Source organism: Ursus americanus, chromosome 5 (assembly GCF_024610735.1).
Source record: "Ursus americanus isolate L20-20 chromosome 5, mUrsAme1.1.p, whole genome shotgun sequence".
Taxonomy (NCBI): Eukaryota; Metazoa; Chordata; class Mammalia; order Carnivora; family Ursidae; genus Ursus; species Ursus americanus.
This window is the reverse complement of record NC_142131.1, coordinates 59,043,556-59,057,072: the sequence shown is the minus strand read 5'-3', so window position 1 is coordinate 59,057,072 and position 13,517 is coordinate 59,043,556. Positions and strand designations below refer to the sequence as shown.

The window sequence follows — 13,517 nt, the reverse complement described above, 5'->3', positions numbered from 1 at the left end:
AAATTTGATGTGTCCCTAGATTGGTGGGAGTTCATCTTTCAGTATCTTTTTTTTTCTAGCCAAGAATACACAGGTGGTCTGGTATCTGAGCCCCTGCCCATCAGAGAATCCTTTCTGTTGTTTCCACACAGGGATCATCATCTAAGGAACACAGAATTACCACTTCAAAACTCTATAGATGGTCTTCACCGCATTCTTGTTTCTTAATGTTGCAGAAAAGCCTAAGACAGTGGGTTTTCTTTTTTCCTTTATAGAAGACCAGGTTTTTCTTGCTGCCTGATCACTTCAAATATATTTGAAAAAAAATTTTGAAATCCTGAAATTTTAGCAGTTACATTTGGACTTATTTTAGGAATCTTTCAGCTCAGGGCAATTTAGAAAACAATCTTTCTTCACTTACTGTGTCCCTTTGATCTGCTCTGGGGTCTTTAAGATGACCAATGACCAAGAGCTAAACTTTCATCCCTATCTATCTATCATCTTCTCTCACATTATTATTATTATTCTTTACCTTTTTCTTTCCTTTTTTCTATGTATTCTGGGAGAGGTTTTCAAGTTTGTTCTCCCTGTGGGGGAATGGTTGCTTGATTTCTGCATTGTTAATCGTGCCATTCACTGCTTGAGACACAGAAGGCACTTGGGCGACACTATTCCAGATCCATAAAGTCTTGCTTTACCTCCTCCAGCTTCCATTTCATTTTTGGCTGTGGCTCAGCCAATTTATAATCCCATTTTTCATCTCATCTCAGGGGGCATGTTTTCTTGAATTGAGAGCAGAACACAGTTGCTGTCTACCGGGCTTCTGCTTTCGGTCATCATTTCTCCCTTCCTTGGCACCCCGAGGGAGCTACTCCTCTCCTGTGTGGCATAAGCCAACTTTTCTTTAATTCTTGCTCAGGTAGGTCTGGCCAGCTTCACCTCCGTTCGCATCTGTCCCAGCCCTGGAAAGACTGTCCAGATTGTTCATGGTCACTGCCCCAAAATATCACCCCTGGGGGGCTGGGGGTGGTACTTATAGCTTCCCTGTAACCAGCACTTGTGGCTAAACAGTTGAGAGATGCCCTTAAAAGTCTGGACTTTTGGGTGGAAAGGAGAATTAACAAACTCACTCTGTACATAACGGGGACGATGTGTTGCTGATCCTTCCTGCTACTGTGCCCACTGCTACTGGGGTCCCTGGATGGCCCCTTTCAACCCTTTTCCTCACTCTGGGGTATTCTTCCTTCTGTAGCTTTCCACAGATTTCTTCCTCACTCCCCTTTTTCTGACCACCTTCCCCCCATCAGGAAAGATCCGGCTACCAGACACACCGTACCCTCCCTCACATGTCTCTCATCTAGGGTTCCTGAAACCACTGGAGAGGCCTGGCCCTCTCAGCTACGAGGGCCTGCACAGAGCTGGGGATCAAAGAAGTTCTCTGCAAAACCCCACAAGAAAGACTTTGGGTTTGTTATATTTCAGTGGAAATATAGATTAACTGGTGAGCCACACAGCATGGTGGGGAGGGAGGAGGTGGGAGGCAGGGAGGGATGGAGAGAGAGAGGGAGGGCGAGAACGAGGTCTGGGTAGAGACACCAGAGAACCCAGTCCGGCAGAATGAGTGGGGTGTGCCTGAGCTCAGAGAGGTATTTGTTGGACCTCTGGGGACCAGGCCTGCAGGTCACACCCCTGCATTCAAAATGGGTGGGGACGAAAAGCCTACTGCAAATATTATTCTCAATGGGGAAAAGCTGGAAGCCTTTCCCTTAAGATCAGGAACTCGACAAGGATGCCCACTCTCGCCACTATTATTCAACATAGTACTAGAAGTCCTTGCAACAGCAATCAGACGACAAAAAGGGATCAAAGGTATTCAAATTGGCAAAGAAGAAGTCAAAATGTCTCTCTTTGCAGATGACATGATACTCTATATGGAAAACCCAAAAGAAGCCACTCCCAAACTATTAGAAGTTATAGAGCAATTCAGTAACGTGGCAGGATACAAAATAAATGCTCAGAAATCAGTTGCATTTCAAAATGGGTGGGGATGGACTAAAAGACAGGGAGAAGAGGATACAGAAGTTCCCGAAGGAAGACAAGTCAACAGATGTGCCTGCCACGTCCCTGGCTGCGCCCCTCCTCCAGCCACAAAGAGAAGTGCACCACTCAGACTCCTTGCTTCTAAGTGGGCAGAGTTCATTGTGTCTGATGATTTTAATTTCCCGGCAGGAAAGCAATTTTACTAGTTCCATTTAGAGGAGCTTTTCCAAAGTAGTTTCACTCCGATTACCTTCATTAATGAGTGATCAAAATGCATCAAAGCAGAAGTGAACACAAGAAGAAGAAAGGCAGAGGGCAGGACTTGCCAGGATGAGGTACCCAAACTCTGAGGTCATGGTGAAGCTCTGTCTTCCCTCATTAGTGTTCTAGACACGGCTCTCCCACGGCACCTGGCAAAGGGTGGAGGCACCCGTTCACCACAGCAGGAACCATGGAGGGGGTAGTTCTCCAGGCCCCAGGATGCCGCAGAGGGCTGGGCCGCAGGTTTCTGTAAGCTCTGTCCCTTGGCTCTCCTGGCTGAGGACTCGACTCCACAGGCCGAGTGTTGGACCATTTGGTGTGGGCACGCATTCGGTGAGCCTGCTCTGGGATGTTTACCCACGCACACACTCTCTGCTGATGGAGATGAGCGGTCATCTCCTCTCCCTGGGTCGCTGTGTGCATCTGCCTCCCAGCTCCCTCGATTTATTGCAGTTAATGTGACGCAAAGGTAAGCACTCCTTCCTTTCTTTGGAGAAAAAAAAAAATGGCCCAAATCAGGCCGGTGCTTCCCTGTTCAGAAGAGCAGGCAGAGGGTCTGGACATCCATGCCAGCCGCAGGGGCTGAGGGTGAGGCAGGGAGGGTAGAGAGCCTAGAAAAGGCGGACCCCAGGCTTCTGCTCGGCTCCTGTACCGTCCTCCCTGCCACAGGCACCCTCGGCAACTTCCGTCAGCAGGCAAGAGAAGAACTTGAAAGGGATTCCTCGTGTTCAGAAGAGCACCTAAGGCCTTTCCCTCAGCCTGCGAGGAAGCAGAAAACACTTGCAGGCGGGGGCCCAGAGTCAACATATTTGAGTTGTGGCTGGGCTGACAGCTGCTGAGTTTGTCACACAGATAATTAGATAAACTGCTTGAGCACAGAGATTCAATATGCAGTGTCATTTAGCGGCTGCGACACGGGGCCTTGATCTTAATTGAAGGCGCGATAGGGGAGAAACTTAAAGAAGTCCCGAGTTAACTTCTTCTCGCTCCAGTAATTAAACATTTGACGCCTGATCATTAGCCAAAGCCTCCCAAGCGCTGGCCATGGGCTCCACGATGTGGTTCTAAGCAGCCAGAGCCAACGGCACCCTTCTTTCCATGCAGGTTTCCTCAAGCAGCCTGCTGGAAAGAAGCTGGGGAAATAGGAGGCTCCATGTCACCCCCTCCTCTGCCTCCTTCTGCCCCTTCTTTCCTTGTGTTCCCTCAACACCCTCGATGACCACCCCCTCCCATTACAGAGCATCCAACGTGTCTTTGAGCAGGGTCCTCCTTTTAAATCCACCCCCTCCTTTGCTGGGGCCCTCTGACGCACATGGCACAGAGGACCTCTAACTAGGGCTTCCCAAGCTCTCACTCGGGGACCTCAAAGGGATTGCACACATCCTGCTTATCATATAATCATCAATTTGTGCATTCATCCAAAAAAATGAATGGACATTTCCAAGTGCTAGGGCTAGACAGATAAATCATATTCCTTTACTCCTAAGGATACCCAGTATCTTGGGAAGATCGGCAAGTTGACAGGAAGTTATAATAGAACGAGGATGCTACTTGTAGAAGAAGTTATGACTTTACCTTGGTCAACCTGGGGCTCATAGGCAATCCCCTGGCCCTGAGGGTTTAACTCAGGTGTAGAAGGACCCTGGAGATACTTGGCAGCCCCTGGACAGGTCGTCTTTTCCAGCCCTAGCACACCCCGCACAGCTTCCCAGGGTGGTGATGAACGGGACCATCAAGGCCATCCATTGGTGGGCATGGCAGAATAATCAGAAAGGCAACATAAGATATTGGTTAGCAGCTCAGGCTTCCCATGGCCAACCAGGCCCTTCTGACCGCCACTCAGACCTCTCTGGCCTTCCTCACTCTGCTTCAGTTACCCTGGCCTCCTTGTTGATCCCCAAACATGCCGGGGGAGCTCTCACCTCAGGGCCTTTGCAACTGCTACTCCTTACCCAGATATTCAAATAGGTCACTCCCTAACCTCCCAACCTCCAGGTATTGGCTCAAATGCCTCTTCACCTACTAGAAACTCTTGCCAACCCCTGTGCCTGCTTTATTCTCCTCCATGGCACTTGTCATTGGCTAAGACACTTTATCTTCTATGTATGAGGCTGCATGAGGGCAGGAATCACATTCACTTTGTGCACTGCTCTATCCCCAGTGCCTAGAATAGACCTGACTCACAGGAGGCGTATGCTTGTTGAATGAATGGATGGAAGGGTTAAGGCAGGGAAGTGCCATAGTCAAAGTCAGCTCTTGGAAAACTTGCTCTTAAGACCATATAGCAGGTGGGTTTGAAGAAGGATCTGGCTAGGAGCGGGTAGAACAGCTAGAGGGTCACAGAGATGGTGCAGGTGAGTGATGATGATGGGACGGACGTGTGTGGCAGTAGAACAGGTACAGAATAAGGGGCAGAGTTAAGAAATTAGAGGGAAGTAAGCTTGGCAGGATTTTATGGTGTGGGGGTTCAGCTGCAAGGAGGCCTCAGTCTCTTGGGGTTCCGTCTCCTGGGGTATGGAGAGGTTGCTATCACTGAGACAGACACTGTGTGAGGAACAAGGATGTCAGGGACAGATGGAGCAGAGAGTTAGAGAGTTCATTCAGGACACACTGACTTTGAGGTGGTCGTGGGCCTTTGGGGAGGGGACCTGTGACTGAAATGTGGAGGAGAGGTTGGGGTGAAGATACAGCTGGGTCTTATTTGCACACGAGGGATGCCAGGAATGGTGAGAGGGGTGCAAAGGAATGAGAGGAGGGCTGAGGGGGCCCGGGGAAAACCCACATGTAGAAAGCTAGTGGGGAAGGAGGAGCCCGCAACGAATCACAGGAGCAAGGGTGGGGGCTGCCTGAAGACTGCCCACTGTGGGGCGGATGCAGTTAAGAGCAGGACTTGGCATCTGGGAATGCCGATCTTCATGGGGATGGGAGCCAGCGGGGACCCTGGTGGGCAGCATGTGGGGGAGCCGGGGCAGTGGAGGCACCCAGCGATGGCAGGGGCTCGGGTCAGTGGGAGAGAAGGGAAGACGCAAGAAGATTGCGGGGTTAGGAGGAGACACCCAGAGCTGGCCAAGGGGACCAAGGAGGGGCTGGACATACGAAGGAGGGGTGTCAGGAAAGGGCAGGAAACAATGTGGGGGCCTCATAGGCTGCGGCATGTTTACATAGGGAAATCAATGCAGTGCAAGACTTTCTCAGCTCAGTAACTTATTAGCAATTTTTAATTACTGAAATGTAATTAATTCATCCAAAGTACAGCTGTTCTGTGAAGCACACCACACACACTGCAGTGATAACATTCTTGCACATTTGTGAGGTGCTCACACCCAGACGTTGTCTTGCATAAAACCTAGAGGAAATAACAGAAGAACACACGTTTGTTTGAAGCCACGTTTCTCTTGATGGGGGAAGCAGATACTAGAGAGGGGTTGAGAAAGCTCCGAGGGCCACTGTCCTGGGGGGCTGCTGGTCAACCTGCAGCTCAGTCCCCACCAGTTGTTTGCGCACTGGTGAGGGCAGAATCTATGTGGAAGGCTCCAAAACAGGGACAGTCCGTGAAGATCCCCGCTGGTCCTTGAGGTCTTCGGGGTGTCTCTGGCTACAGCGGCCCCCACATGCTGGCCCAGAGAGTGGGAGTGCTGGGAACTGGAGGTGGACCTTCCTTGTGGCTGTCAATTCCATGAGGTCAGGCCTGGAGTCCTGATCATACAGGTGTCCTCAGGTCCAGCACAGTCTTGGCACCCAGGGGACATTCAATAATGCCTGTGAAGCTGGGCGACTTGGTAGAGAATGGCCATACCCTCCTCTGTGGAGTTCAAAGTGAAGGCCAGGAAGGGTATTGAGTGCACAGAGATAGCTATACAGGGCTGAAGGAGCAGCCGCAGCCTCTGGACAGAATGTAGGTGGGGTCAGGAGTAGGAGGGCAATTTGAAGAAACTGGAAAGGGGTTTTGGAGAGAAAGTGGAGGCTGGTGGCAAAAAGCCAGACCTGGTGCAAGGGCCTTCAGCTTGGTCTCAGAGGCTCTGCTATCTTGTCCTTGGGGTCTTCTAGCAGCCTCTGAGAGATCCTGAGTTCCTGTTCCATCCTCACAGAGGACAGAGTGGTTCAGTGTTGGGACGTCCAGAGGCCCTGCCAGTTTGGGATGACTGAGCCAGCTTTCCCGGAGCAGCTCCCAACTGGGCTTCTTGCTGACCTGGAGGGCAGGAAGCGGCCGAGGAGCACCCAAGCCTTTCTGGCTGACCAAGGCTCCTGAGCCCTCCACCGTTGCACCAGGAGGTCTCCAGGGCAGGAGAAAGCAGCTTCGTCTGTTGTGAACATGCCTTGTTGGGACGAATGGTCCCAGAGCTGCAGGTGCTTCTCAAGGGCAGGCTGCGGAGGCAGAGTTCCTGTAACCTAGATGAGCTACCCCTCTCTGGGCCCAGGGTCCCTGTCTGGGGAATGCGAAAGTTGGACTAGTTCATCGGACACACAGTCAGCTCAGGCGCAAACGGTCTAGCCCGGTGTGCAGGCCTTCCTCAGCTCACCCTCCCCAAGTGCCTACATTTACCCAGCGTGGACCCACACTCCCCGGGATCTGCCTTTTAGGCCCTTGCTCTTCTGAGTCTGTAGGAACCCCGGGCCTGGATCCTGAAGGATGGCCCTCCTGCCCTCGCTCACCCTGGGAGATGCATCTCACTGTCTCTTCCCTGGACATGTCCCTTCTCATCCTCAGACAGATGAATCCCTCCCTGAGGCTCAAATGGCAGTTCCCAAGAGCCTTTCATGCATTCCAGAAACTTCTTCTAGACTCAGAATCAGGGGCTATTGGAATCTCCTTTTGCATCTCTACTGACTTGCTAGGTGAACTTAAATGACTTGTTATATATCTTTCTAAAACATCAAGGCAGTTGGAGAAGGTGAGTTTAGTTTGACCATTTGGAGATCAAATTCTAGCCATTCATTAAATAAACATGGAAAACAAATGATCTCTCTCTTTGTTCACAGGAACGATCACCACCCTGAGTACTTAGCTTATATGCGGTGTTACCCATGGGCAGGTGTCTTAAGGCCACCTGCATTTGCCCCTCAGCTGTGTCCCAATGTTTGCAACGGCAGCACCATCATCCTGAGTGCTCTGACACTGCTTAGAGACGTGAGCTCACTGCTCATTTCATGCCCACAGCACACATACTGTGACGAAGGCATCACTACCACTCACGTTTTACAGGTGAGGTAAGTGAGGCACAGAGAGCTTACGTGCCCTGTCCAAGGAGGTGTGGTATGGTCCATGACTGATCTCAAGCCATACCTTGAGCCTGTGCTGCCTGCCCCCTCCACCTGCGCCTCCTGCGTGGCCCACGCCTGCCCGCAGTGCCCATGCAGGCCTCAGCACCTCCCTGGCTGTAGGGACCTGCTCTGACAGAGTGAAACCCACAGAGTAAAACCGAAGGCTGGGCCCGCAGGTGGGGATGTGAGTAGCACTCCCTTCCAGGGCAGGAAACACGTGCAGAGGTATGGAAATGCCCTGGAGGCGTGAAACCTAACTTAAGTTCCTAAAGCAATAACGTTCAAAGTAACAACAAGAACAACAAAAGAAGTCTCTTCGGCAGCAAGACCTATCTGTTCTGCCTTGCAACAAAAGGTTGGGTTTTTATTTCCCTGTGCGGTAATACTTAAAAAAGAGATTTGTTAGTGAGCCTGCAGTGTGTTTCATTTTTTGGTTAAAAACGGAAATTATTTCCTCTGATTTCATGCACCGGGAAACTCTGCTCTGAAGCACCAAAGTGCCCCTAAAAAAAAACACCAGGCAGGACAAGGAATCGAGATCCGTTTAAAACGGTAGCTCTAACAGGCTTCTTTCTTCCATAATTTCACGGTTTGTTTGGAAAGCTGCCCAACTATGACACTGTGTCATCTGGGATAATACAAGCCTGGTGTAGTGAGTGATGGCTGAAAGCAAGCTTGTCTGCTCAAACAGCTCAGGAGATAACTGCGCGAATTCAAAACTGAGACAGAGAAACAATTTTAAAAGTGCCAACTAGTACACAAATAGGAACACCACGTCACGACGCAACTTTCCAAACACAGTCGATAACAAGTTAGAGTTACAGAGAATTCCACCCACTGTCTTGGTGCTCTCCGGCAGTATTTGGTGCTGAGAACAAATGTGACTTTAATTTGGCCACAGGCAGAAAGAGATCCGACAATCCTACACCCCTCTGTCCCCCTGATTTTCGGCAGGAGACACCCTGCTTGGGATGTCAGGACAGCTGGTATCAAAAGCTGCAAAGATGAGCTGAAGCAATGTTTTTGAGTTCAGTTTTGCTCTTCTTACATGCTAATAATCCCTAAATGATGTTTTATTTCATTCCGCATTCACGAGGAATTCCATTGCCATAGCAACCGCAATGTGCTACCAGAAGTTTTCTTGAAACTGGGGCTTAGAATATCGCCGCTCCTCCCTTGCAGAGCAAGAGGGCTGTGGTCCCCACGCGAAGCTCCGGAAAACACCCCCTTCCACCCCACCGAGGGCACAGGTCCCAGACACAGAGGGGGTGCTCTGAACTGCGGCTCCTGGAATCCACCACCACGTTCCCCCTCCACACCCGGCCCCGTGAGGAGTGTCCTAATAGTGACTTCTGGGGCACAAATGAAACCCAAGAATGAAGTCAGAACTTTTCTTTGTAAAGTCTGGTAGGAAAAGAGAATGGAACATGGATGAATTTAGAATTATTGTTTGCATGAAAAAAGAAGTTATTTTTCAGTTTCCTGTATGAACAACTCCCTGGAAAAGGGACAAAAGACAAGCTGTCATCAGTGGAGCTGAAGAGGGCATGAAATACTCCACTGCTATCTTGGGGTGGGGTTGTAGGATATTGTCCTTTACAGCCTTTCCTTCTCAGACCTCCACTCCCCAGCTCCCGTCACTGTTTCCTCCTGCTCCTCATCGGAACCATGGCTCTGGTGAAGGTGGGGAAGTGCCCACCCAAAGCCCCCTCGCTCAGGCTCCTGCCCTCCATCCCTGCCAAGCCCCTGAGGTCAGTGAACACGGCTTCACTGTTTGCTGGACACTCCGGGTGGGGGCGCTGGGGGATGGAGGCAGGTGGGCCATCCCACCTCCTGGGACTGGAGCTGATCTGAGCAGGAGGCTGTGAAGACTCCTCTGGGGCATCCAGACCCACAGAGGTAGGTCTGCAGGAAAGCAAACCCTGGTTCCAGATAGGCATCTCCAGAACAGCATTAGGACCTGACCCTCAGCACCTTCCGCCCTGACTCCACCTACCAGCAAGCCAGGTGGGCCCCACACCCGCTGGGCAGGGCCCTTGTTCCTGCCTCTGCCTTCCCCACATGACCTGTGCCTCTCTGCTCTAGGCCTGAGGCCACACTGGATTAAAAGATGATGACAGGGGTCATTAATACACAACACTTGCGGTGTGCCAGACGCATGCTACGTGGTTTCTGTAGAGCCCCTCATTTACTTTCCTCCACAGAGCAGCACTACTGCCAATGGCCCCATTTCACAGCAGAGGAAAAGGCCCAGAGAAGTGGAGTGATGTGCCCAAGGTCACACAGCTGGGAAGTGGCAGAGTCGGGCTTGTACCCTTGGGTCTCTCTGGGAGCTGCTGGGGACTGCCGTACACAGCGTTGGCATTCACAAAATCCGTATAAAACCTCAATGAATCAGAAGGATTTGGTGGATGAGTTCAATCAGCATGAAGCAGAGCCGAGCCCTCATCTGCTTGCACCGCGGCCCCCATCCTCCCCAGCTCTCCCCCATCCTCCCTCACCGAGGCGGCTTTCATGGTGGTTGTTTTTCCCTTGCATGAAATGAGAAATGCTGTTTGAATAACCGATGGTGAGGGAGGCTGGGCACACTCTGATGCAGAAATAAAAACCTTTAGAAAGATGCAATTTGGGGGATATTGGAAACTGGAGAACGGAACATCAGTCTATAAAATTCAACACGGCCAATGAAGCTGGAGCAGCTGGTCAAGTGTTTTAGTGCTCACAGGGCTGGGGATCGGCGGGCATGAGGCTGGGCAGGGTTTTCAGACCAGGGACGTTTTTCCTGGACTCATTTTGGCCTCATTTCCATAATGTGCCTCATGATTTCTGAAGCACCTCAGCGTGAACGTCATAAGCACAGCCATGAAAGTGTCCAAGACTATTCCCGTCACAGGAGAAGCCTGACCCACCAGAGTCTCTCCTGCTTGTGAATACGTCCCTGCCCCATCCCGCTGCCACAGCCCAGACACGACGGGGGGAAAGTGGCCCTTTGTGTGGGTGCCAGCGGCACGGGGAGTGGCTGTCAGAGGTCAACAGACCTGTGCTCCACTGCTGAGAACGCCCTGACATCCCGGTCCCACCACTGCGGGCTCGGGGCCTGTTAGGGAGAGGCCGGAGCCCTGCCCCTGTGCTTTGGGTGCCCAGGGTGCTCCTATCCGTCACTGTTGCAGGCACTTGGTGGGTTCCATCCCTTCTTTTCTCCTCCCTGACCTACCAAAGGTCTGCCTAGATTCTGTTCTCCAAGGGTCCCCCTCTGAAGGCAGGGGGTCTGTGGAGGCAGACACACACAAAACATGCATGACCGAAATGCTACTGGTGCTATTTGGCTGAGGCTCCAGCCTTCCTCTACCTCCTGCAGGCTCAGCACCAGGGCCGTTTGTCAAAAGGGCATTAGAAGATCCATCCCCAAACCCAAAAGCATAGGGGCAAGGAGGCATCTTCCTACCTTTAAGGAAACAGTCCTTGCTGTGGACAATGACGATCTTCCTCTCCAGCAAGCAGGCGGCTCGGTGGAGCTCGCAGTGATTCTCATAAAACCTCCCATCGGAGCCGCACACGGGCATGTAGCTGGGCCTACATGCCTCCAGGCACCGGCATTCAGGCTCCCCTGTCTCTCTGCTGAGCGTGCACCTGCTCCCGCGGCTGCAGAACTTCTTCCCACAGGAGGCTGGCAGCCCATCATGGCCAGAAAGTCCTGCCAAACACACAAACACAGAGGGTCAGCTGCAAGCATTCAGTGGTGGGGCTCAAGGGCTTCCTGTGTGGTTCCATTCATCGGTGAAGCCAAGGCCTTGGGGCTTGGGGTGCCCAAAAGAGTCTTTGTCTTACCAACAGGGGTGGCCACAGGTGCCAAAAGCAGCACCCTGCCGTACAGGGTTCAGGTTTTATGCTTGGCTCACACCAAACCTCTCAGGCACACCCCCTGCCCATCCCAGGAGGGAAGCATAAACAGGGGACCACATGGAGGTAGCACAGTGCCAATGGACCGTGCCAGAGGAGAGGAGGATGGCTTGCCAAAAGGCAAGGCTTGAGCCATGGCTCCCATAACTGCACTGGAGAGAGAACTGATGGGAGGAGGAGTTTTGTACAGGGGTGGGGTGAGAAGGGTAAGGAAGACAAGGTGTGATTCTAGGAGACATCGAGTGCCAAGCTGAGGAAGTTCGGTCAGATATGTTAGGCAGTGGGGAGCAATGGTGGAGTCTAGGGCGTCAGTGTGGAGTAAGAAAAGAGAAAGCGGTACTCTAAGTGTTCAGGATGGGGGCAGCCACAGCAGGGAGACTTGAGCTTGACCTTTTTCTCTGGGGAGAATGTGGTTCTCCAGGATACACACCACCAGCAGTGGGACCAGTAGCCTTTCTCTACTGCCCAGCACTTTCTAGCACAAAGCAGGAAGCTACAGCTGTGGCAGGAAGGCTGAGACCCTGGGAATGGCTGCTGCCATGCTCCTGGGTGTCCCTTGCACCCAACACACGTGCACAATGGTGTGAGGCAGTGGTGCCCAGAGCTCACACTCCCATGTGGGCAGGGTGGCCAGGAGAGCATCTTATTGCTGGAAGGGCCCGCTTACACGAAAGGCCAAGCAAGCACCCCAAAACGACATTCCACTCCACCAGAGGAGTCCAGAAAATGAGAGGATTGCCATGCAGCCTTAATGGCACCAAACACAAGTTGAGAATAAGAAAGGGATATTGAAATACAAATAATTAAAACACAAATGCAGATTTTACGGCTAGGGAAGTCTTTGCTTTTAAGCTCAATTATATCTTCTTCACAATACTCAAGCAAGACAGAATGGCCCCAGTGGTCAACACTGAACCTTCAGCCCCAGCTCCGAACCCATGGGATTAAAATGTCTGGGGGAAGGGGCGTGTAAAACGACCTTCTTTTTCTTGTTTTTGGTTAAGCCTGCTTTTTATCATTCTAGATTTGAAAGGAAAAAATCAGTTATCGATAGATTAACTGCTTGATTCAATAATTCATTTAAATTCTTCCAGCCTTGGCAAGCTAAGAAATATTGACTTTTTCTTGAATCATAATAAACTAGAAGGTCAAACTATCTCTGAGCAGTGTAGAAGTGCAGATCCTAAGCGGGCATGCGAATCCCTCTATCCACTTGGCTGATGTTCGCATGTCATGGTGGAGGCTCGGTGGCATTCATCAGCCTGTCAAGGTTGACAGGCAGAGGGGAGCCGAGGGCTCCTGGCAGTGGGAGGCCCTGGGCTGGAGGCCCTCCACCCACGGTGTTGATGGCTGCTTTGCCACAGAGTGTGTTTGATTAGCATGACTCTCCTGGGTGGCTGCAAAATGGGTTACCCTGGAAAGCGCTGGCGGCTACTAGAAGAAACTAATACAGCTCTAAAAATACCAGCCTTTGTTTCTTTCCCAAGACGGCCAGAACACAAAGCACTGTGGTTGTATCACTGTTTTAATGAACTTCCCGTGTGATGGCAAGGGCTCCCACTCATCGCTGCAATTTGAAGAAGCGGAGCCAAAGTTTCTGAGTCTCTGGCCTCTCCGTTCCTGCTTCAGGGGACCTGCCCTGGCCATGCTGCCAGCCCAGACTGTGCTCACTTTCCAGCTGACTCAGCTCCAAGTATTCACCCCCTGCGGTCTAGTGCCTCTCTGAGGTGCTCCCCGCCAGCGCAAGTCCGAGCCGCCCCCCCCCCCCCCACCGACTTCCCTTCCGGAGAATGTCTGCCCCGCTGTCCGGATGAGAGAGACCCTGCAGGTATGGGGCCTTTGTCCTTACATAGCCCTGGATACTCACGCTTTGGGAAACACAGTAGTTTTAAAAGCTGACCTCCTCAACTTAGATTTGGTGCCATTGCTCAAACCTCAGGTTAGAGGCTGAGATGGGGAGGGGAGTGGGGGCCCTGTGCCAACATGGGGGGGAACTTTTTAGAGGTACATCTCCCCTTGCCTCCTCTGGGGAGGGCAGGAGGGAAGCTGGAAGGCTGGAAGCACAAAGGGGAGAC

The 13,517-nt window shown here is 51.7% G+C and overlaps 1 protein-coding gene across 3 annotated transcripts in view; it reads right to left on the bottom strand.

The window, feature by feature from the left end:
- FSTL4 (follistatin like 4) overlaps positions 1-13,517 on the bottom strand; it is a 531,228-nt gene that overhangs the window by 184,099 nt on the left and 333,612 nt on the right. For all 3 annotated transcript variants that reach the window (XM_087862279.1, XM_087862278.1, XM_087862280.1), the window contains one exon: positions 10,988-11,236. In XM_087862279.1, coding sequence (XP_087718405.1) covers positions 10,988-11,236 — 249 coding nt within the window. The remainder of the gene's footprint in view (positions 1-10,987; positions 11,237-13,517) is intronic.